Source organism: Carassius carassius, chromosome 8 (genome assembly GCF_963082965.1).
Source record: "Carassius carassius chromosome 8, fCarCar2.1, whole genome shotgun sequence".
Classification (NCBI taxonomy): domain Eukaryota; kingdom Metazoa; phylum Chordata; class Actinopteri; order Cypriniformes; family Cyprinidae; genus Carassius; species Carassius carassius.
The window spans coordinates 26,058,608-26,085,079 of NC_081762.1; the positions used below are offsets into that span (position 1 = coordinate 26,058,608).

The window sequence follows — 26,472 nt, forward strand, 5'->3', positions numbered from 1 at the left end:
AGCAGTTAAATACTGAACACAGTTTAACACACAGTATGCCCAGAAAACCAAATGAACTTCTAAACATGTGGCAAAACACTGTGCAGTTTACATCCAGAGCGCACTGCGTGGGACACTAGACAATTAGCTCAAATTAACGAATTAACCAAAAATAATATCATGTTTGTTTCTTTTTAATGAAATATTTAACAAACTGCCATAAGTTAAGATATTTTTATACAAAAATTCTATGAAACATTTGACAACAGTTTTTGAAATGTTTATTTCTGCACACTGTTTTTAAAATAGTAAGCAGTGCACAGAGTGCAGTATAAAGTAAGCACTGCACTAGTATTCTGTTCCCAACATCCTTTGACTTTATCAGGTTTTTTATCAGCGTCCCTTTGTGTCTCTACAAACGCTTGGCATCCTCACACCTCTTTTTCTCTCTTTTTTTAATATCGCCTCCTTTATTCATTATAGTCTGGCACCCTCGCACCAAACGAGACGTTAATGTGCTTGTGCCCTTTGCATGCACTCTCTCCAGCTCTCTCTTGTCTTCTCGCGGCCCCCAAAGACGGACGCTCGACTGACACCTGAGGGGCCATAGTAAGGTCACAGACACCTCATGTCTTCATGCACCAGGCAAACATGTTCACAATCTCCTATTTTCTGTCTAGACGGTGATTTTTGCACAAATCTTTCATGCTATTGTTTGTGTATTTATCTCTGAGATTGATTTTGTGTATTTATCTCTGAGATGAGATTGATGGTAGCTTACCCAAACATGAATATTTTTTCATCATTTACACAAAACCAAACCTTGAATTACTTGCCATATTTTTTACATGGACCACAAAATAGGATGTTTTTACTAAGACCTTACCATATATTTTGCTCTAAAAAACATAAAAGTCCAATGTGTTCCACAGAAGTCCTAGAGGGTCTGTACTGAGAATCTTTTTATGTTTGGGTAGACTATTCCTTTAAGAAAGAAACTGATAAATATCTCTGTCAGCAAGAATTAGAAGGTCAATTAGAAAGGATGAAACGAAGCCCAGGTCTGCAATGACCCAGCCAATAACACCAGCCAATGAGCTGTGAAAGTTTCTACTGCAGATATATAAGCTCATGTTATCTGGCTGTACCAGACGCATATCAGCCACCATTGTTTTTTTTATCTAAAGCTGTACTTTAGACAATAGACACATTAGCACGCATCAGATAAAGTATGTGATTCAGCTCCTGATATACTGATCTGACTCTCATCGTCTTGAGCATAAAGTCCTCCGGAGTCATAATAAATTATATTCAACAAAATTGTGCTTATTATTATTATTTTATTGCGGCATGGGAGAGATTAAGACTGTGAGATCCCATATATATATATATGGATGAGGATATTACAATAATGTTAATGTTAATATTACTAATAAATATGATATAAAATATGACACAAAGTATAAAAGTCACTTGTTTTGATCCAGTAACACTGTCCAGCAGTGAACAGTAGAATACTTGCTGAGGCTTGCCTCCCTTCAGCCCATAGACTTACAACAGAGACCCCAAAGCCTGCTGTGGGGTTTAGTGGGGGTAATAGAGAATGACTCCATCACGATTTGATTGGATATGATTTATCTCTTGTTTTCGTGTGTTTTTTTTTTTTACTCACAAAGCCGTGATTCCCATTCACTTCCATTATAAGACTGACAGACTGCAATGGTTTGAGTTAAAAATTTTGGTTTGTGTTCTAATGAAGAAACAAAGTCACCCACATCTTGGATGCCCTGGGGGTAAGCAGATAAACATCAAATTTTCATTTTTGGGTGAACTATCTCTTTATATATCCTAGATAAACTTCCTGATGGAAGTTTTTTCAAAGTCAGTCACTAAATATGTTTTATTTGATAGACTGTTTGTAAACCTTGAAACGCTCTTATCTCTTACATCAACGAGGGTCAGAATATTTTTTTATCATAAATTGTTTACATTCCCAATAAAGTTACCAGCCAACTTATTCATTCACCTAAGCCAATTTTTTACTTGCATTTGGCACTTGGAGAGTGTTTATTTCGGACTCTAATAAGATATAGATAATCTGATATAATATACATAAAATGAAATCAACACTTATTTTAAGCAATATTTACCGAATAATTTACCAAAAATATTTTTTAGTTGTTAAAAAGGCTGTTAGTAGATTTTGGAAAAGATTCAAAAAGCACTCCTGCTAATCAGCCAAACTGACGCTGATAAATAATGTTCAATAATTATTGGTACTATCGTAGTGATATGCTGTTATCAAATTTTCCTGTTGTGATTATTTGCTAATGCGTTTATCACAGTAGACGTTATTATCACGGTATTGAAATTTAGTTAAAAAAAGTGGTAAAATAGGTTAAACAGGTTAAATAACTGTTTACTTATTATAAAAATAACTTAACATTTAAATACAATAAAGCAATACAGAAAACAAATATAAAGTTAAAAGTTTTACACCGATTAAAGTGCAAAAGAACAATAAAGACCCATAGGAATCACTTTACAATAAGATCTCATTAGTTAACCATCAACATTCACAATGAGCAATAGCTACATTTGCTACAGGGGTTATTCATCTTTGTTAAAAAAAATACAACTCTTAGTTCATAGTAGCTCATTTAATAACACAGTTGCAAATTTCGATTTTAACAATGTGTTATTAAAAATTGGAATACCTAAGATTAATTAATGTTCAGAAGAATTTATCATTGGCAGTTTATGTTATCTAATGAATTAACTAATATTAACTAATGAAGCCCTAATGTAAAGTTTGAATGAACAATAAAGAATCAAAACATTTTCAAACAATATCTAGGGTATGTTGTAGTCCAGATTAAAATGAGAAAAAAGTTTCAAAATAAATAGCCTACTAAGTCTAAATATAAGTATTTGGCACTGCGATGAACACCAAATCAAATCCACAAATCTTAATGGCTATTTAAATACGTATTAGAAAGTAAAGCAGCTGCTTTATTTATGGGGTTTCCACGGTAACGGCTGAATTTTCTGCAGTTTTGTGCCATCTGCTGTCAGAGAGTGAATGTGCTTTCATTCAGCGCGTCTCTTCAGCAGCATAGAGCGGTGTTGTGCATTTTGACCAGTTGATGGGAAAAGTATTCTTAAAATGCATTCAAAATTCGCAACAATTTGTAATATATAATTATTCACGGTATTTAAAAGTGCCCATGATAACAATAACATGCATATTCATTACCATGATATATCTCATTACCGATTATCGGCACATGTCTAGTTCTATGGTATGTATCAAAAATACCATGCTGTTACTTTACTGATCTTTGATATCGGCACAGTACTTTTTTGTGAAGGAAAAAGCCCCTGTCATAACTCAACTCAAAGTATGGATACTGCAACACTTCTCTCTCAGTCTCTGCCTTTTCATTCCTATTTTTTTTTTGTCCTTTTTTTCTCTCGTCAGGAACACAGTGGAGATTAAAAATGTGCTGCTGGCTTTTCTTTCCCCTGTGAGCTCTCTGTCTCGCCAGCCGATTGAAAACGACGCAGACGGATAATGATGCGGATGAGAGATGGAAGTTTTTGCACAGGGAGGGGGAGAGATATCCTCCCACGTTTTTTATGTCCATATTTTATTGTGTCGTAAATAAAATTAAAGAGAAGATGTTGCTGTTTACCTCCAACATGCTCCGCTAGCATCATGTGTTATAAATCCCCCCCCCCCGGCATGAGAGTGTGTGAGACTTGTCTAGCCCTGGCTGCAAAGCACTTGTCTGAGAGGAAAATGAGATTGTGGCAGCGGTGGGGGTGTTTTTGGGACTTTGTGTTTTTGAAACAGACAGCGAGATGGCACAAGGGGGGTTGCCTCATTCTCTGTGTCTTGATAAATCAGTCTTGAGGCTGGCAGACTATGGCGTTATTTTTGTGCCACAATCCTGAGCGAGTACTTGTACGTTTTGAGCACAGAGAACTATATTTTGCAAGCACATTAAATTATATTTTGAACAGAAATTAACAATCACAAAAAAAAAATTTGATTGAGCAAAGAAAAAACGATTCCGTGCTCAATAAATGTATTTGCTTGCTTGCTATTATCCATATTAATGCGCAGTAATAACCCCTCTCACGCAGTTTACTCAGGTGCTCTCTCACAAACTTATTCTCTGCGCTCCTGTCACGTCCCCCTCTCTCTCTCTCAACCTCTTAATTCTGTGTGCGCTCGACTCTTGACACACGCTCGCTCAACTTACAACAGCGTTACAAGTGTGCCACAAAATCAACCAATCGGAAAATTACAGGTCAATTGTGATTGGCTGTTGGTCTCCCATCAAATCGCTAGTAGAACCAAACCAAAGCCCATCATTTCCTAATTAGAATTCAATAACGATAAATGGAAAAATGGCTTGTTTATTCATTTTTCCGTTTAGTTTAACAAACGAAAAATTAGTTTTTGGCTCTATATCTCATTTTGTCTTTTGGGGTTTACAAATCGGTTTATGGCTTCAATATTTCATGCGCACTTGTGGGCGGCGCTGAAACGCTGCTTTCATCTGATTGGTCGAATCGCTCCGCCTTCAACTCGGTCTTTCATTCTTTCAGGCAGAATAAGAGTCTTATAGGAGTAATGTCTGAAACCACCGCTCACTGTTAATTAACATAATATTTGAAACAGATGTGGCTGGGTACATAATTCGTGCTGCTGAGGCCTGCAAGTGACCCCTTTAAATTGTTTCTAGGTTGTAGTATTGTATGAATATTGTCCCACTGTAAATACAGTGCAAATAGTTATGTCTCCTTGGATAAAAGTGAAGAGGAAATCAAAATCAATAATAAACTGAACAGTTTCATGATAATATGTCTGTAACATTTATTACTTTTGTCTTTTAAGTCTAAAGGCACTAGGTACAGGTATGTGTGTGTGACATTAATAATTAATTGTGAAAATTAATATAGTTAAATTTATGAAATAAATTAGTAATATTAGTTTAATTACATACTAAATTGAATGATGTTTCTCTTCTTAGTATTCTTTGTTGGGCTTGAGAAAGCCAACATACAGTATATTTAAACATTATTATTATTAGTTATTATGAGAGTAATTGACACCGACTAGAACTTTAATGTTGTACCAAATTCAGCTCAGATCTTCAGACTCGTCTGACTCGTTGCTGTATAACTGCTCAGACTTAACTTCCCAAAAAATCCTATTGACTTTTGTTTTCTGAGCAATGAAGGCCGTAACACTTAATGTCCACTACAGGGGGCGACAATCTATTTACAATAGTTTAAGTGACAAATATATACAGGAATTTCATGTTTTACACACGAAAACATGAAACGTGATGTTTTACACACGAAAAATCCACAATGAGTATCAGTCATAAAAATTGCAAACACTTTGTAAAATATCAAGCTGAGTTTTCATTGGCTGGCTTTGCTTCCCCAGTTCCTGGGGTCAGAGGGCACAGGTTTTCACTTGGAAACAAATGTGTTCACAAGATACTGTGCTATCTGAGCATTTTTGGGCCAGCAAGATTTCATTGAAACAAAATCTATATATTTAATGTATTAAATACTGTCATTAGTCTTTCCCTCCCTGTAACATAGCACCTATTTTTATATAAATGCCAGATACAGTTTATTGTGTAACCAAAATACCAATAATAACCAAGAAACTATGATAAAACATTATGCATAATCCGGGACAAATCTGAAATACACAGGGACTTTTATTTTGAAATGTCTATTCTTTACTACTGCTGACCGCTCATTCAAATAGATGAGGGAGATACAATATGCACTCTTACAACCATCTACAGTGTATTTCGGTTTAAAGGTTATAAAGTAACAATTCATCAAGAGCAGTCTATTGGCATACGCTGTTTTCATTGATTGTGAACTGCTCTGAAACTGTGAGCCTGTAGAATGTGCAACAGTGCCCCGTTTTTACTTTGGAAAGTGCAGTGCTCATATATTTTTTTTATTAAGTCATAGAGTTTTGAAGTTTAATCACATTATGCTGTATCGTAATTCCTGTTTGTCTATACCGAATTTAAGACCTCTTAAAGTTATAACTAAGATGTTTGTTATACAATTTAAGAGATTTTTCTGACCTTAAATTTCATAAAACTGTTTTTATTTTTTTTAAAGACCTGAAGGAGCTGCTAAATATTTTTTACAGTTCACATGCATCTATTTTTAATTTCTTAATGCAAGTGAAACACACCCATCGAGTCCTGGATTTATATTTATTGCTTGCCACTTTGTTACATCATGCGTTTTGGGCAGGGCTCTACCAGAAAAACTGGACCAGACTTTATGGTGATAGTCAAAAGTCTGGAAGAGACGTTTGCCTGAGGCCAGGTCTGCTATAGCCAGTGCCGCCCTCCTGAGCGCTTCGCCTGCTTTAATTGTGTGTGTGTCTGTCTGGCAGGGGAGGTTTAATTGAGCTGTGACTCATCTAATGGAGAAGGCAAAAGGCTTGTGTCACACTGGGAGCATGACAGGATTGTAATGAATCAGTGGTCGCTGTGGACAACAGGTGTGTATGAGTGCCTCTCCAGTTCAGGATGGTCAAGTGGTAAAAAAAGATCAATGTTAAATATTATAGTCTGAGAGTAGGTGGGTGTTCTATAAATAGGTCCTGCTGGTTATCTGCAGGTTTGTGTTAGTATCAGTGCGTGTTTGAGCACTGTTTATGTGGCAGAATATGCCTGAGAGGATGAAATCCGAGATTGGCACATCCGGATGATTCACAGCTCTGTATAATAAAGAACAACAGATTGAAGGGGAAGTGAGAAGAAAATCCTTCATGGGAGAGCAGATACGGAGACGATGATGGGTTTTGGAATCTTACGTAAGATAAAAGATTTATCAGATATTCTTGCTGGGTTATTACGTGGGCACTCCTACCCCAAAAGCAGGAACTATGCCAACTATTGGCTTAACAGCATGAGTGCTTATTACAGTCTCTATTCTTTTTGATGCTGATGACAGTTACTTAAAGGCTGTTAAATTGGCTGTGAACTGGGGTGGTTTGACCCACCTACTTAAAGCATATTGGTGAGGTGATGAAAGCAAAATACTAAATATTTTTTCTTTATATAAGAATATTTTAGGAATGTTCCAAATACCCAAATTTTTCTATAACAAAAAAAAGTTAGGTTACAAGTTATCTAGAGGGTAAATTTCACCTGGTGCCAAATAGATGGAAGGTCATCTTCAGTAAAAATCGCTGCTTGCTGCACTCAGGGAGACAAGATGATGCCCCCTTTGTAGTTGAAAACTACTGGTTTTTGGTATTATGATTATATAAAAAGTAACATGAAAAGTGTTTTGTTAAAAAAAAGTCCTCAAGAATGATGTTTGGTGTGGGTGCAGAAGGCAATTTGGGTTGCATGAGACATGTAATACCTCAATAAATTGTGTCCTGAAATCTAGCTTTTACAAAGTTGACTTTTCTGAAATACATTGTATAATTTGCCCACTAGCTGTTGAGTATATATGATTACATAAGACAGCTGGTTACATAAATTGTTGGGACTGTGAGTGAGGAGGTTATCCTAAGTGATGCCAGAGACAAATCTAAGATTAGGCTTAGAAATTAGGGTTAAGGATTCTCAGTCGGCTTGGGTAATAGGGGGACATAGTGAAACTGAAACTGAAAGGTCATTTCTAGGCAATAAGTATGTCAATTCCTGCCTAGTGACAGTGAAAGGCCATAGCAACAGCACACAGGCAATGCAGTAGTGGGAACTCCTTTGATTTCACTCTCTTCAGACACAAGAAAGAACAGAGTTTAATCTTGTAAACAGTTAGGCTCCTCACTCTCAATTTATGTTCTTCGTCAGCTTCCTGCTGAGGTGTGTGCAGTATGCAGCTATGTAATAACATAAAATTGCAGTGAAGTGGGGTTTAGATGAGCGTCTAGGAGAACTTGAGTTTTATAGGTTGTGGTGTGCAGGCAGCAATGGTTGTAAAATTGGTCCATCTTCCATGACATGGCAGACTCGCACAGTACGTTTAGGCAATACCAAGCAAGAACAATAAATATGTAATATGGGAATCTCTCATGTCATGGAAGAAGGACCAACTTGACAACATTTGTTGTATCTTCAGCTTTGAGGTACCACAAGGTTCAGTACTTAGCACTATACTATTCTCATTTTCAGTCAGAGCTGTAGTGCATTCATTGCTTGTCATACAGTATGTTGCTTATTTTCAGCATGTCTCATTTATTCTTACCTGTCTCTACACCTTATAGTGGATCTTGGCATGCCTTTCTGAAATATCAAACTGGTTGCCGACTCATTTACCTTGAACGTAACTCTTCTTTTGAGCCAAGAACCACCCTCAACTCAATGGAAGGTCAATTACAGTCTTCTTTCCCAGTTTCCTGAAAACAGTCAGACTCACCCTAGACTTTGCTGACCACACTACAACAACTGGCCCTTCTCAATGCATTATGGTCTGCCATTTTGCTTTTCTTGGCCATTGCTCTATTAAGCTCCTCATCCAGGCAGTAGTTATTTCATGGTGCAGCTAATACAACTCACTTCTTGTTGGCCTACTTGCGTCTTCCTAAAGCACCCCTGAGTGCATCCAGAATACCAGCACTTGACCTGTATTTAACCTCCATAAATTCTCTCATGTCAAGCCGTTGCTCAGGTCTGTACTTTGGCTCTCAGTAACTGCAAGAATTACATTCAAGTGTCTGATCTGCAATGCCAATGTCTATTTTACTACTTTGTCATTTAGTTTTATCCAGGGTGATTTAAAATACACCTGTAGCATCCTGAAAAGGGACTGTAGAAGGGTGGTACTTCTTGAATCAACTCTTGGGGAATTTTAACCTGCAATATTTTTGTTACCAGCCAAGATCTTTAAATATTAAGCTACATTATCCCAGAGGTGCTAATAGCCTGGTTCCCTATTACAGTCAAACATCTATCATCCATCTCTCCCCCTAAAGGGTTCCTGCTTGTTCAGGTCTTGTTTTCACACATTGCGTGTTGGGTGTCCACACCGTGGCAGTAAGTGGAACGACGTGGGGGTTTGGGTGGAGGTTTCAACATATGTGATTGTGTGTGCACGCTTGTGTGTTGCCCCTCAGTCAAACTGCCTTTATCTGGCATGGTGGGAAGTTGTTAGATCGTTAATCAATGTCAGAAAAGCAATGTGCCGTATGGTGTTTCTTGTCTCAAAGGAAAGCGTTGCCATGTGGCTGTGTCGTAATGGGAATGTATGGGCAGCCATTGACGGGAGAATGCAAGGATTAGTCAGTGTATTATGTCAAAGCTGAGCCTCAAGATTCCTGTCTCACAGAACCTTTTGTTTGTCATTCAGTCATGACTAAAATGCATTTATATATCTCTTGGATAGCCTCAGCAATAGATGTGCTTTCTTGGCCTAGTTTTGAGGAACAAGACGTGGCCTGTAGAACAGATTTGTGGTCAGATGTACTGATATGAATGATTTGTGTGCAGCAAAGTGACATACCTAGTGTTTCTGTTCAAGGATTTCCGGATGGTGTCAGCTTCTCAAAAAGTTTAGAGAGTCACTTGAAACAGTAAGTTGCAGAATTTATGCAGATCAGTCCTTCACATTACTTTATATCAACTGCAGTCGTTACTCTGAGGCCCTATCTTCCATTTTCAGTTCATCTCAGCGCATCGCGGCACACTGGCCGATCTCCAGAGAGATATATCCATCACATAGAATGCTGACACAAGGAGGAACTGTCCTCAAGAAGAAGGAGAGAGGCGAGGGAGCGTCTTGGCTCGCGCGTGCTGGCTGATATCGGAGCTGTCAGTCAAACAATGAACTAACTCTGTTCTAGGGACAAAAAGAAAACTTCACTCACACTCCTTCTTCCACATCCTTATCGCTATAAATCAACTCCACTGTTATTTAAATCTGCGTACACAAATAAGTAGTCGGTATTCTGCTCAGAGATAAAAAAAAAATATATATATATATATATATATTTAAAACCAGTTGGTTTTCTCAAACCTGAGCTTTGTATAAGTTTGCAGGGTCACAGACAGACATCTTTCTTAAGGAGCATTCACTTTGATAGCATTGATTTGGTCAGTCAGGTCACAGGGCCTTTTTTACGACCTGGTTTCAGCCTTTTCACATTGCTTTTATTATCACCACAGCACTCTGCATTCAGATAGATGTCTTTGTCCATCGCTTTGCTTCTTGTGCTGTTTTTGTGCATTCGTAAGGCTTGCACTTTTAAGACAATATGTCAGGGTAAAAATAGTCCAACTTTTAAATACTCCGACTTCAATCCTATTGTGCTTCACCTAAGCTGTTTCTGAATGTCAGAATGCACCTTATGAAACATGTCAGGTCGGGGAGGAGTGAACCTTAAACCAACTAGTCGATAAAGGGGACATAACACACAGTTTTGCTCAATCTCATGTTAACCTTGAGAACCAGTAGTATTGCATCCTTCATATCTCCAAAGAGTCATAAGTTTGATGATATTTATAAAAGATACAGCTTTAAAATTCTCTCCGAAAGCAGCCAAGCTCCTGGAGGTGTGCCCTGGGCAGAGCTAAAGAGTCATGAGCACTTGCGTGCCGATTGCCAGCAAAACACATAAATTTAATGCTGTTTCACTTACCACCTGCAGTTCCGAATCATGACCGGGATCTTTTATCGCTGGGACCGCTCCATCTTTCAGTTTCAAATGATGTGCAAATCCAGCATCAAACTGGGCCTTGTTTATAAAACATTCATCACTGAAATGATGGGAACAAACAAACACTTTCCGAAACTACGAACCCAGGAGTGTATTTGGCATAGAAATACTGTCGTGTCAAAATTGTTTTTTGAAACTTTGCCATGTTTAGCATGAGAATCCAACTTTTTACAATTTTGTAAATAACTCAGAAAGCATGAAAAAGCATTAGACCCCCATTCGGAAATCCAATTCTGAAAATATCCCTAGACTCTAGGGTCAATGTAACGTCGATGCAGACTCTACCATAGATGTCTATAGGGTCTTTAGTTCCTAAGGGCTTGACTATCACATGGTGCGTTGATGGATAACAGCCAGCAAACCCAGACTGTCCAGAGCTGACCTACACATATCCATATTATTTGCTTTGTCTTTTTGCTACATATTTTTACTTTTTGCCAACATTGTTTTGGTTGCCTTTTCTTGTTGAGGGGGCTTCTCTTCTCCCCTTTGTGTTTGAAGTGGAGATGATTTTACTTTCAGAGGTGTGCACGCCACCCCCAGTTATATTTTATCTCCAGACTTCAAAGTGCCACCCTGCTGTGTTTTTGCATCTGAACAAATAAAGAAGGTTGTTTCTCCAGTGTAGCCTTCCATATGGCTCTCTTCTGAAATGAACCAGCCAAGGGGAACGGGAATCACTTGTTCAAATATAATCGTGTTAACCAGTTTTCTCCTTTTCTCCACAGTTCTCCTAAGATGAAACTCCAGCACTCCTGAAGAAGGATGACACCCCTGGCACATTGGATAGGACGGTGCCTATGGGCATCTGTGTCACTCACATGCCAAGCCTGAAAAGTGGAAAGAAAGACAGTTCTAGCAGACACGTCGAACACTTCCAAGCTCTAGAGTGAAACTTTGCACAGTTGGCCATGGCTGCATTTCCATGGCTTGGAGGATAGTATCCCTCATTTAGTAAGCATTTTTACCACAGTGAGTTTTTTAACTGGTCATTTAACAAATCCAGCACTTCCTTGCCCAGAGGGTTTATAGAGTATCTGTCACACACAAGCTGAACCGGAGGATCCAAAATGGAGGTCACACAGCAACACTCTTTCTACCAGACTGGTTAAAGCTGCAGTCAAAAGCATTACTGCAAGGGCAGTATGCAGGCAGCTGACTACCCAGCCACAAATAATAACACAGGTAAGAATCACCTTAATAGGTTCCCTAAGTAAATTAAGTTTAGGTTTACACGTAATTTAATCAATTATACTTTCAGCTACATGCTAAAATTGATGTACAATTGAAAATGAAGACTCTTCATCAATTATTACTTACTATCTCCATCAGGCGGGTACTCATAGTTTCTCCAGTCATTTACTGTAATTTTTCCTTTTTATATCCACAACAATAATAATTTGGATAATAATAACTCTACTCTTCTTTGTCTTATTTCATTGTTATTACATTGTTATTATGTTATTATTATTAATAACTAGGTGGGAAAATATATCCACTGTACTACTACTTATTATTATTATTACTATTATTAATAAATATGATGATAATAATTATAATAATATATAATTTTTTTTTTATATTGTCACCTAATGCTGCTGCTTCACCATCATCGTTTTCTTCTTATTTCATCCTTCGCCAGGAGTTTGATTGGCAATCTGACCAATCTTAACACAAAATTTGCCATTTTGTCCCACAAACAAACCAGACAGAAGAGTAGATTAATGTTGGTGGACTTGGACTTCAAAAGTTGTGTGTTTTGATGTGTTTCCGCGGTTGAAAGAAGATACCTTCTGATGTTCATTCATGTTTATTTTGTGCTATAACTAGTAAAGAGAAAGAGATGATGGGTTCATGTGCCGCTTGAACTGAGGTGCTACAGGGATCTGTCATGACACATTTGAATTTCTTAAAATTACAACATTTTAAAGCTGAGACTTTGTTTTATTGCAAAAGTAACCTGCTCTGTCTTGTCTGTTGGCAAACTGGTAGTGTCCTCTTTGCTCTACAATGTATTTTTAAGAGTGTCACGGCTTGTTGGACGTAGCAACAGTAACTAAGGGGGTCTAGGTCCTAGCAATGGGTCAACTGAGTCACATCTTCCACAACTAATTTGAACATCATCGTCTAATCACTACCTTATTATTTAAAACATTGAGCATTTCTGTAAAACTCAGTTGCTACTGATTGCTTTTCAGGTGCAGATTTACTCAGGGAAGGGTTTGCCTCATTCATTCATTAATGTGAAGAGAAGTGAGGCTGGAGTGTCATTGGTACCCCTTTAAAAACGGCATATGATGCCTTATGGGTGTTAGTATGAAGTGAAATAAATTACTTATTAAAAAAAAGTTGCTTAGTTCACCTTTGTTTTTTTGAGAATACATGACTTTTAACTGCAAGAGGTCCTTATCATGTTGGTAGGGTTGTGTTTCAAAAGGATCAAAAAAGAGACTCTTTTCAGAAAGTGAAACTTCTGCCTTTGTTTGGGGCTGGCTAAGTGCTGACACTGAAAATACTCCAGTATCCAGCTTTTAATATCAGATGTGGAATTTGAACTTGGACTGGAATTTGGACCCATACATCCAAAAATTCCTGAGAGACCTGAGGTAGAGGATATTGTTTTAACAACTGGACGGGCCCCAAGCTGAGCCGGGGTCACAATGTTCTGCTATTTTATTCATCATGGAGAGAAATGGAAAACCAGAACATTCTGTTCAAAAGCATGTGATGGGCTCTCCAGCTGAGGGGAAAGAGCGCCGGCCCACGGTCTCAGGCAACCTGTCAGTCAAAGAAATCACAACAGAATGAAATGCTTCTACTAACGAAAAAACTAATTAACCGTTTGATGTTGGTTTGAAATTTAGCACAAAGAAAATGTCAAAATGGTTCTTAAAAGGTAGTGACTTGTGTAGTGTTCTTTGCATTTAATCCGAACATGGCACATGAAGACACTTCGCTTATAACAAAGCTTTAGTTTATGCCTTAACATGCAAAATTTGAACAACTATAACTGTGAATTTTTTTTTATGAATAGGTGATTACTTTTATGCCAGTTTTGTGGATTTCTTAGTTTTTTTTCTCAATTCATCAATTAAACGTTGCAGCTTGAACATTATTCAAAATATCTTCTTTTGTGTTCCATGCAAGAAGGAAAGTCAGGTTTGAATGACATAAGGGTGAGTAAATAATGACAGTACTTGCTTTCTGTAAACTGTTGAACTTAAGTTTAACTAAAATACAAAATAACCTTGGTTTATTGCTTTAAAACGTTTCAGAGAGACAATTCTAAAGCCTAGTCAAAGTAATTAGACAAATACTATAAATAACCCAAATATCATGTAATTTGTTAGATATATGTCTGTAGCATGATCAGTGAAGTTGCTTTTCATTTAATATCAATTTAAGCTCATTTCATCCCAATCAAAGAGATGTATGCTGCCACTGTTTTTGTGTTGATATGATTTGATTTAATTTGCTCATGATTTTGCCTAGCAACAGAGAGCGAAGCTACTCAGTTTTGATGCTTGTGCTTGCTCACACACTTCACGCACACATACACATACACAAATATACTGTAGTCTTTGTGGAGTAGGAATTGTGTTGGTGTTTCATGGCAGAGGCGTTTTGAGTGTGGAAAGCTTCCAAATCCATTCCCGTCATTTTGTGAACCCACAACATACAGGTTTGCGTATAGGGGCGGTTCGAAAAGGTTGGGAGAGTTTAAAGTGGGCTGAATGCCGGGGAATACGATGGTACTAAACAAGCGGGAGAGGGGAGAGACAAAACAGTCGCTACCCACAATGTTAAACTCTGGTTAGCTGTGCTTGTTTTAGGTTTTGAACCATGGCGATGGACAGTCCTGTTTGAAAGCTCCAGTCTTATATGTTCCTTTTAAATCTGGCACTTAAGTTACAGGCATTTCAGAAATAGCTTAATAGTTTTCAACTTAAAAAAAAAGACCATCACACCTGCTATATGTAGTACAGCGTCTAGCACTAGTCTGTTTTGCATTTTACTCAGAAATGTTAATAAAGTGAGAACATATTGCGACGGCTGCTCCGTCTCGCACTTTTTGACTCGGTTCTGCTACGCATGCACACTTAATTATCCGAGCTCAGCCGGCGGAGGTCATTCGCTTCTCACCACGACACACACCGCTCCCCCACAGTGTGCTGGGGAGTTTGGCGCAGAAAGTTTTGCAGGCTTCCTCGCTCTTATTTTCTTTTCTTAATAAAGGTGCCAAGACCTGGAGGCGGTGACAGACACAGACTGAGGGAGAAAGACAGAGAGGGGAGTGTTGAAAGTGACAAAAGATATAGCGTGATGTGTGGGAGACGAGGTCCCCATTAAAGGTATTAAGAACAAAACTCATTTCGCAGCCTTCGCAGAAGTACACAAGACTTGTGTAATACAACAAGACGTGTTATCCAAAACCAGACGGATCAATCCATCCATTTTAAGAAGCAAAATACACACCGATTCCAGCTAATAAATTAATATGCAGTTTTTGAAGGTTGTGTGTGTGCTTTCTGTCGACTTTCTCCTGTGCCAGCTTAACATGCACAGGCAACTATTGGTAAGCCATTCGTAGGTTGATTTGCAAACACTGCGGCTCTGTGGTGCAATCAAACCATTGCATTATGTGTTTAAGGATCTTACCCAGCTTTACGTAGCAACTCTGTCTCAACCAGTGATGGGATTTATTTGAGGGCGGGACTAGCTATTTGTCCAACCTTTTGCAGAAACCTGTTTGTAAACAGTCATTTTTCATTCATTTGGTGATGCTAACAGTGACAAGACATACTTCATTATTGAAGTTGCCATGTAATTAAAATGGTCATTAATAAATATGTAAATAATAGTCAATTAGTAATAATAGTAATTAAAAGTAGCACTTTAGCTAAGTGACCGATTCTCACTATTGATTATTAGCTTGCCTATCAGGAGCATATTGGCTGTTTATTAGTATTAAATAAGCACATACTGTATTAATGCCTTATTGTGCATGATCAGATTTTAAATAATTTAATCCTGCTCCATACCTTGATTTAACAACTGTACTAACTATTAATAAGCAGCAAAAAAGGAGTTTATTGAGGCGGAAGTTGTTGTTAACAGTCAGTTAATTGTTCCTCAAACTGAAGTGTGACCTCGTTAATAAAGATTATACTGCGAGGGCCGTTAAATGCTTGAATCTGGTTGGCTGACAGACGTTCTGGTGTGCAATTATTTTTTAGGGAAACATGACATATCACTTCCCTGAATTATTTGAGTATTTGAGTATTTCAAATGTCCTAAAACAGCTAAAGAACCAAAACCCACAATGACACTTGCAAAACACATAAATATAGTAAACAACAGAATAAAAACAACAGATAATTTTCATGTTTTTTTTTCCATAAAAATTACATTTTATTATGTATGTAAAGCACATACTCTATCTCTCCCGCTCTGGCTCTCCTCACAGACGCACGTACATACAGTTTGCCTCGCTAACATATGCGCTAATGTTGTTAGCGCTACTCTGGCGATTTTCTTAATAACATAGTTTAACAACTTAAAAAACTACATGACTTCTCACAAGCGTGATAATAACAACGGCGCTGTTCGTCAAGAAAATGAACTTGAAAAATGAAAAAAGTTTTACTGTTACTATAGGCATTGCTGCCAAACAGTTTGAGAGACGCACAGACTCACAGAGGTAATCTCGCTCTCGATAACTTAGTTTTTAACTGGATTAGTCTGCTATCAATGGCTTAAGCCTCCGTTACTCTAAAATAACATTTTGTAATTACCAACGTAGGCGCTGGATGAGATTCAGAAGAAAGTAATGATAATCACAAAAGGGTTTTGAGTAGAAAAACCAGACAAATGCTTTGTAATGTATCATCTGATTGATTTCTTGAGATGTGGTAACCATAGTATAAGCGGAATAATTGAGTTTGGGCCATCTTAGAAATAATGCACACCCAAGGCATAACGAATCACCACCTGGGGTGTGCATTGTTTTGTAAGAATTCAACAAGTTAATTATTCCTTACATAATTTATTTTAATAACGAACATTTATCTTCATTGAAATGTAACCGCTTGCTCTGGAATGACTTCACTTTTCTGTTGATATTAAAGTTCCAATGTAATCAGAGACAGTCATCATCAGAGAGCAATTAGACATTTCAGAGGAAGATCCATGACATTTACATTCCTAAAAAAGATTATGCATGAATTGTTCACAATAAGATCAATAAAATGCTTTTAGAATATTGATATGGAGAATATCTATTTCATGCTGACATTAATCAGGCCTTTCGGGCTATTGGTTAAAGGGTTAACTAACAGTCGTTCAGCTATTTAGGGTGTTTTTACACTTGTAGTTTGGTTCTTGGTTCTTTTGGTCATTGAGTAAAGGGTTACAGTAGCTCACCCAAAACCGAAAAATTATCCCATGTTTTACTCACCCTTGAGGCATCCTTGGTGTATATAACTTTCTTTGACTGGATTTGTCTTGAGGGAGTAAAACATAGGCTAATATTTGTTTTTGGGTGAACTAACCCTTCAAGGCAACTACTCAATGCAGCCTTTCTTAAATTGATATAGTTAATTTAATGCCATTAATGTAGTAAAGTTTACAACATCAATAGCAAATTATTTGAGGCATTTTTATTTTGGAGATGCACTTGAAGGCGAACTTCACCTTCAGTCTCTGCATCCAAGTCAAAAAGTCTCAAAAGTGGAATTCGGAGGTGCTTCAGGATAGGAGTGAACTTTTCTGGTAACACTTTACAATAAGGAACACATATTCACTATTAACTATGAGTTTTTTTCCTCGGTAAATTTCTACTTTGGTCCTAATCGATAGTAAAGTAGGCAGCGGCAGTAATGATGTTTAGGTATTGGAGATCTAGAATATGGTTTTGCAGAATGAGACCAATTGCAGAATTAATATGTGCTTCGTAAGTACTAATAAACAGATAATATGCACGCTATGAGCAACTATTAATAGTGAATAGTGTTCCTTAGTCTTAATTCCTGAGGCGTTACCATTTGTCTTGTTGAAAATCCTGTTTGACTTTATGGTCACATTATGGAAATAAATTGGGTGATGAATGCCGTTTCATTATGTCAAGTGGAAAATTAAGACAAAAAAAGACAACAAACCACAGTCATGAACAGCTCACACACTTGGCCTGAATTGCCCGCGGACTCCAAATCCCAGGTGCAGGTTAAATTTAGGCACTGAGGCTTCTCTCAGAAGCATCCACCCCATGATCCCCTTCGGCTGACAGGCTGCACACAGATGGCCCTGTCTGACTGCTTCAGAGGAGCGCAGGGCAGGTGACATCAACAGCCGGACCAGGGAGGAGAACCCAGACACGCAGGGTGGTTTGAAGTCTTATCAGGCTCGGATGAGTCATGAGAATGGCAGGCGATTGTGCGACGAGCGCCCGATGACACGGAGAGCGGTCAGAGAGCATCAGATGGGGTGCAGGACGAAAAACACTGCTGCATCAGACACACTGACAAATGACCTAAAGCACAGTCTGAAGGCCTGTTCACTCCAAGAATAATAACTATAGATATAGTTAAAAAAATTATAGCATTGTCAGAACCATAGCTATAACTGTAAAAAGCGGGTCTGTGACCAGCACTTTAATAGCTGCAGGACCGGATGGCTGTTTGCCTGCGCTGGATTACCTCGACCCCCTCAATATCCGTCCCCAGTTGCAAAGTCATGTGTTTATGGTGTATTGATTATATGCTTTTGTGCTGAGGTGTTTTCCCTGTTCCCATACTGTGCTCCCAAAAGGAGCATAGTCTGGGTGTTGTTGTTTTTCTCCTCACTTCCCTAATGTTATGCTGTATTACTTCCTCAATTCCCTGTCTTCCTGTCCTGTCTTTGTCATATTGTATGTATGTATGTATGAACAGGTCGATGGCTAATTTCGCTGGTACTTGTGACTAGTGACAATAAAGGGCTACTACTACTACTACTACTAAAAACACAGAGGAATGTTTTTGTTGAAATTACTTTCAGAACGTTTTTTTTCCCCCTAGCTAATGAATAATAAAAAAATTGACAGCCAATCAGAATCCACCTAGCTCTGAAAAGCTTAAGCATTTAAAATGGCACACAACTAAACTGATCAAATGAATTAAGTAAATGATTCAGCGATTCACTCTTTTCTTTTGTTCCTTGAATTAATTAGTGTTTTTGAATGAATAATTTGAACAAACGTTTTTCAATCAAAATGTGAGCTATCCAGTTATTCACTCACAAAGACACATTTGCATTATTTCTTGAATGAATCAGTGTTTTTGAATAAATCGGTTGAGTGAATGATTCAGTGACACTCATAAAGGCAGTCACTTTTTACCACTTTTCACATTGATGTAACTTACAGAAAAAACTAACAGAAGGAATATATATATATATATATATATATATATATATATATATATATATATATATATATATATATATAATTATATTTTATCCAGATTTATTCATGTACATACAGTACATTCATAACAAAACTTAACTACCTGATTGTTTTTTATTTTGTTGAAAATTTAAACTATATTATTGACTGAAATATTTTCTTATAAAATGTACTTTTTTTGCAGTAAATTTGTAAAGGGTTATCTATATCTGAACTGCTTGATTGCTTGTATCATAGCAAAATATAAACTATATTATTCCCCAATATTAATAGGAATGCAACAGTAAGGCATGAAGATACGGTAAGGTATGATTTTCTGTAAAGTTGCTTTGAAATGATGAGTATTGTGAAAAGCACTATACAAATCAATTGACTTTATGTTTTTAGCATGGTAGGTGTAGAAATAGGAAAAATCATATATATTTACGTAGAAACATTTGAACGGCAGCATAAAGTCTGCCCACTTTGACAGAAAGAGACTGTCTGACCAAAATATAAAGCAATAAACAAAGTTTTTTTTTTTTTTTTTCAATTTAAGTTTTTGGTGCGGATAAATCTGAAATGGCAAAATATTGTATTGGAAAGAAAAAAACAATGGCGAGGCCATCTTCATTCAATTCTGTGAGAATGCAGTTCTGTTCATGTGTATTTAGTGTGCTTCAAGTGCCTCAAAAAAAACTCTTTCAAACATGTTTGTTCAGAAATTGTAAAAATCAGCAATGTCTGCATGGCTCAGGTCTTGCTCTACATTTCTAGATCATCCTGAAATTGAGTGACACCTGGCTGTCTGCTCGTGGCAGCATCGTCTGTCCTCAAGCAGATGCACAAGTGTGTTTAAGTTTGTTTGGGCGTTGTGTAGAGACTGACGTCTCAAACATGGTGTCTCATTTCCCCTGCTGGTGATCAAATCTGCGATTAACGCCACAGACGAGACAGTGGCTGGAGAACTGCCTGATACAAGGCACAGTAATGGCTCTGAAGTCAATGTTTTATAGATGTTATGTCATCGGGTGCGGCGTCAGGTCACGCATCATGAGTCTGGGTAGATTAGAGACCCGTTAAACTCCATCACAACAGCCCTGTCCTCTTTTATTCACAGCAGCCTGCCGAACAGCTGACTCATATGATCCCTTCCTCTGGATCTTTTAAGGGCACCTGACTAGCAAAGCACTTTTGTTGTTAAAATCGGAGGGAGAAATTAAGAAGGCTTTTACAATGAAAGGACATTTTTAGTCTTTATTTAATCTTACATTTTATCTTTTCAGTGGTGTTGATGTATTCCTTAAAGAAACAGTTCACTAAAAATATAAACTGTCATTTTTTTTCTCACTCTCATGTGGTTCCAAACTCATGTGATTTCACAAAAGGAGATGTTTTGCAGAATATTTGAGCTGCTCTTTTCCATGCAACAACACTGACACACATTCTGTCCGTCTGACTGACATGTGAAGCAACCAACCACAGTTTGTTTACAGGATGTTTTGGAAACACTAATCTATAATAGATGATACCACATCAGCAAGCAGAAGAAGTCATTAAAAACCTGGGCACTTTGAATAACATAAATTGTTTGGAAGCCATCCAGTCAGATTGGAGCTTGCAGTTTTAGCCAGCTGTTGCCATTTCTATGTGCAATATCCATCAGACGGGCCGTGAGCGGTCCATGGGCGTACCGTCTGAGGTTTAGACTAGTCTTAGAGTAACTGGGTAGAAATGTTTCACATGCTCTATAAAGTTTTGAAATATCTGTTCATCTCAGCACTCCACCCAAAACCAAGTTGTAATTGTTATTTTCCTGCATGTGGTGCATTGCATCAACTTGCATATGCTTAATTATTCAGTCTGTCTGGTATGTGATGCCTTCAGTTGTGTAATAGTGCCGCATTGTGTCATAACAATCCTAACCATCCATCCATCCTTGATGCATTTCTCTCTGTCTTTCTGCAGAGTGCAAGTTCCACTGCACCAATGGCAGATGTCTGAAACTTCTCTCGCTGATTTGCAATCGTCTGAATGAATGTGGAGACAACAGTGATGAGGAACACTGTCCTGCTTCTGTACCTCCACCTCCAGACACCATCCAGTGTAAGTCCATCCGCCCACCTCTGTCTCAACGCCACATCTGCATCTCTTGACAGGTGATATTGCATCAGTGTTGGGGAAGCTACTGTAGAAAACTACAGTCAAGCTACTGTTAAGAATAAATATAACCAAATGTTGCTGCATACTGTACATAGAAGGGATTTAGGTCAGTTAGCGTCTTTAAATTCAGTAATTAGCCTATTAGATTATGTGGTTCACTGTATTTATGTGGCATAAAGAACTGGAACAAATAAAATTTACCCTAATATATTCACCTGAATTGAACACAGTGCTAGTGACCACAGTATTTCAATATCTATTTCTCTACAAAAAGGATTTGGTGAATCAATGTTTATTTCTTTGAACCAGTATATTAAGTCCAAACCAGGGGTGGAAATTATGGGGAACCTGTGGTAAAAATGTCACTAAAATGATCAAAAATGTCCCACAAATTCAAAATAAATGGACAAAAATTTCTTCTGCATAATTAAACTAAATAAATTTTGGCTGTCGCAATTAAAATTAAACGTGAAAACGCCCAATTTTTGAAAATACATTTAAATCTGCATACATTGCATCTGATTGCTTTGACGCATAGTTTGTTTTTGTTTGTTTTTTTGCGGCATTGAGCCTTCTAACAAGTCACACACGTTTCTGTTGAGCTTATGAATGTAATAGCCAATCAGAGTTGTTCAGATTAGAGTGTGCGCTCTTACTGACTGAATTCTGCACGCTTGCAAATTCTCTTATCATAAACAACAAAGTGCACATACTATTTACATAAGAGCTTTCTTTCACTATGGAAGCCCATTTCTGCCACTGAATAAAAAGTAATATCAATAGATCAAAGAGTTTTTGCAATGTTAATGTCATGGACCGACATGTTTGTGTTTGAATGTTCCGCTTCCTTAAACACAAAAAACGATTTATATGTAGTCTATTAATTAACATTACTAATCTTTATTACAATATCAAGAGCAATAATTGACAAAACCTCAATTTTAAAAATGTAAAAAAAATTTAAAAAAGTCTGTTGTCATTGGTAACATTTTAAAGTATTCTGATTGATTGATGCAAATGGTTAACTTTAAGTGTTTGATATTAAAGACAACAATCATACAAATAATAAGGTAACTATAAAAAAAGCCTTGGTTAAAGGGTTAATTCACCCGAGAATGAAAATTGGTCCATCTACTCACCCTCGAAGCATCCTAGGTGTATGTGACTTTCCTCTTTCAGAATAATCCAATCGCAGTTATATTAAAAATTGTTCTTGCTCTTCCGAACTTTTCAATGGGGGTAAGAGGGTGTTTGTTGTCAACAGTTCAGAAGATGTGAAATAAAGTTTGCGCAGCTGCAATGAAACGTCTCTCACACGGCTCCGGGGGGGGTGAATAAAGGCCCCCTGTAGCGAATCCAGGCGGTTTTGTAAGATAAATATCCAGATTTCAAACATAATAAACACTTTGTTTCTCACTTCAGCTGACTGTGGGGAACCAGAAGATGTGCAGGTGGATGTTGTAGTTCGTCAGCGCTGTGTGGTTAGTGACGAGCACGAGAGAACAAAACAAAACGCTGGTCACGAATTAGAAACACAAAACTAGAATTTTGTAAACAAAAACGTCTGAGGATTTCGAAATAAGCCAAGAGGAGACTGGTTCTCCTTTACTAAAGTACAGAAACGTTCCTTTGCTCCTACATTTCCCAGAGGCGTACGCGACGCATGCGTCTTCCATCTTCCGCCTGCACTTCATCCCACAGTCAGTAGATTTTAAGAAAAAAGAGTTTATTATGTTTGAAATCTGGATATTTATCTTACAAAAACACATGGATTCACTACAGGGGGGCTTTATTCACCCCCTGGAGCCACATGAGGGATGTTTTATTACTGATATTTCACGTCTTCTGAACTGTTGACAACAAACACCTGCTTGCCGAACAATTTTTATAAATGTATTATAAATGTACACTTAGCTGTTGGAAAAAATGGCTTGTTACTGGAAAAGCTGCCCTGGTTTGAAAACAGCTGAACTGCTGTGACTGTAGTTTGTGGTGTCACCCAGATCTCTTCGCTGTGTGTTCTGTGCTGTTGTCTTTGCTGATCCATCCTGTTTTATTGATATTTTGTTCACCATTATGCCACAAAACGCCGCGTGGTGCAGTTATCTTACCACAGTTCTGCTAGAAAAACATACTGAGCACAAGTGTGAGAATGTTTCTTCTGCTGAGTAATACAGTTCATTAGCATAACTGTAGATGATATTGCAGACTTGGTGCATTAAAACTGAATTTCAGTTGATGTGCATAATGAAACTGGCTTATCAGTCAGATTTGAGAGTTAGATGTGTTCATTATTGCTGGAAATAATGATTGCTTTAGATAATCATTCCTCTGTCAAGTTTAATCAAATATTACTCCAGAGTTTGCTTGGGGCTCTCCATCAGATAGTGTACAATTTAAAGTATGTAATATATACTATGTGTGCAAACTGTTTTCAAATATGAGCTAAAGGTTGCAATACTAGTAGAAGAGCATTTAAAAAAAACAAAGTTACCAAACCACAAACTAAGCAAGACAGAGGTTAAAATGCGCTCGAACACACACATTCCTTCCTCTAAATATGTCAACATTCAAGTCTACTAAACATTTTTTCTGTGATTAAATTAAAGCAATACGCCCCAAGAAGCTGTGGTTTACAGTGAAACCGCTAAGGAGCGTTGTTAGGCGTTATTTGGGTTGCTAGGATCTTTAAACTTAACTATGTTGAACAACAATTTTATAACAGATCATTTGATTAATATGATTGCGCAGTGTGTTGTAGAATGTTTAACACTGCAATGAAATTAAATCATTCACTTGCTGCGATGCATTGTTTTAAAATGGTGAAATTCTTGTATTTTAAGAATATAACGGTAACATTTAAACAACTGTTGAAAAGTTTGGGTTCGGTATAGTTTATTTATTTATTTTTTAAATAAGCAGCTATTTATGCTCACTCAAGACTGCATTTATTTTATAGAAAATACAGTAGATTAGAAATTAGAAATGATTCTGAAATAATATTATAATTAAAGTAACTTTTATATTTAAAAAGTTATGTTATATCTATAAAACGTATTAATTCCTGATCAAAGCTGAATTTTAAGCATGATTACTACAGTCTTCAGTGATCCTTCAAATGATCCTTCAGAAATCAGTCTAATATGCCGAATACAATTCTTGTTTTTGCTGCTTAATATTTCTATACAAGCAGAATTTTCAATATTCGTTATGAGTAGAAATTTGAACAGCAATAATTTAAAATCTTTTGTAACAATCATCTTTTGATCATTGAAATACAAATTTGTTAAAAACTGTTGTTTCATTAGCAGTTATTAGCGATGTTTGTGCATTTTAGATTACCACTTTGTCTTTGTGTTTAGCGTTTTCTTTTTTCAGTTTTAAAGTTGAATTCATCTTTATATTTGGCTCAGCATCCGCATCAGTGTTAGACTGGTTGCTGGTCAAGACTGAACTTTCTGTCGCGTTATCCTTTGCTAGCGAACTGCATTTTTGTTTAACAGGAGCTTTTACCGAATCTGTAGTTGTTTGTATGACCTTCCCCTTCCATCCATAGGTGTGTGAATCTGTGTTTGTATGTAGACGCTGTTCGTAGATGAATTTGTGTGCTTTAGCTCTCTCTTCTGTCTGTGTACACACACAAACACAAACTCTTTCTTGCTTGATGTCAGTCATCTTACAAGGCCAGTTAATATGAAAGCATCCAGACAGACGGTTAACTCTTTTAAACTTGAACAAATGTGTTCAAGGTTCACTTTTAGGAGTGGAATTAGCAGTTTTTTATTCAACAGTGCTGTCCACTCCATATTATATTGAGCTCTGCTTCACTTAATCGCATCGCCTCGGTCATTTATGCCTTTGAAAGTCGTGGAGTTTGTTTCTTCACAGGAACATATATATATATATATATATATATATATATATATATATATATATATATATATATATATACACACAGTATAAATGTAAAATTACATGGCATGCTCAGCAATGGATGCTCTGCAGTGAATGGGTGCCGTCAGAATGAGAGTCCAAACAGCTGATAAAAACATCACAATAATCCACTCCAGTCCATCAGTTAATGTCTTGTGAAATAGTGAAAAGTTAAAATTTTTGTAAAAAGTGCTTGATCTGTGCATACTTCTCTCCTGATTCATACGAGACGGCTTTTTCCCTGGAGAGAACAATATGGATTATAAACTAAAACTAAACTATTCCTTTAATGATCTTGTTTCATTTCATATGAACTAGGACAACTAAGTGGTTCTTTTGTTTGTTTTACAAAGTTTTCTACCCACATTTTTTTGTACAGTTTAGCTTTTATTGGCCGTGTCCACTTCCTCCCTCTTTCTCATTCCCCAGCAGTCATCTCTTCATGAACACTCCCCACGTTAGGATTGCTCGGTTTTGTGTGCTTTATTTAACATGCTTTTTTCTATTTTTTCCCTGCTGTCCGCTGAACAAGGGCCACTCTTTACCGATGGAACAAGTCCAACTGCTGCACTTAAAATATTTAGCAGTCTGGGCCGCATGTTAATGAAAGCGTCTGCGGCTGGCTGCTATTTTAGAGACACCTGTGTGCGCCGTGATTGAATTTTCAGAGGCTGAGGAGTGCTGATTTTCGTGTAGAGAAAGAGACAGCAAGCGAGAGAGCCGCAGAGGATGCAGAATGAGAGATTGGGGGGGGGGGGGATGATTTCAATTCTAATGGCCACAGCGGCAGCGTAGCGCTCGCTCAGACAGATGGATCATGAATATGGTCTAGACGCTTGGTGTCTGGGTGAGTCAGGGGGCCCTGTACGAGAGGGGTCTTCACACTACCCCACCCCCACAACACACACACTCACACACACTGTGAGTGGAGAAAATGAAAGGGTTTTCAGGCAGAAAATAAAAGTTTGTTATCATATGCTCATCAGGCAGACAGGAGAAGGAGGAGACTCAATATCACATGGGTTTTGGGTTCACTGAAGAGCCACAAGGTGGAAACAGACGTCATTGACAAACATCATTGTTAACCAATCTGTCATTATTATTCTTTTTTTCATTATTTTCTTCATGTCATTCCAAACTTTATTCCCAGAATACAAAAGAAGACACACACACACACACACACACACATATATATTTATGATATTTTTATATAATATTTATTTTTTCTAAATTATTTTTGGGGGAACTA

At 37.4% G+C, this 26,472-nt stretch overlaps 1 protein-coding gene across 1 annotated transcript in view; it reads left to right on the forward strand.

Annotated features, from left to right (window-relative positions):
- The window catches only part of LOC132145651 (low-density lipoprotein receptor class A domain-containing protein 4-like), an 81,136-nt gene that overhangs the window by 19,416 nt on the left and 35,248 nt on the right, over nucleotides 1-26,472 (forward strand). The window contains exons 2-3 of the mRNA XM_059556815.1: nucleotides 11,437-11,893; nucleotides 21,096-21,233. Coding sequence (XP_059412798.1) covers nucleotides 11,854-11,893; nucleotides 21,096-21,233 — 178 coding nt within the window. The 5' untranslated portion in view covers nucleotides 11,437-11,853. The remainder of the gene's footprint in view (nucleotides 1-11,436; nucleotides 11,894-21,095; nucleotides 21,234-26,472) is intronic.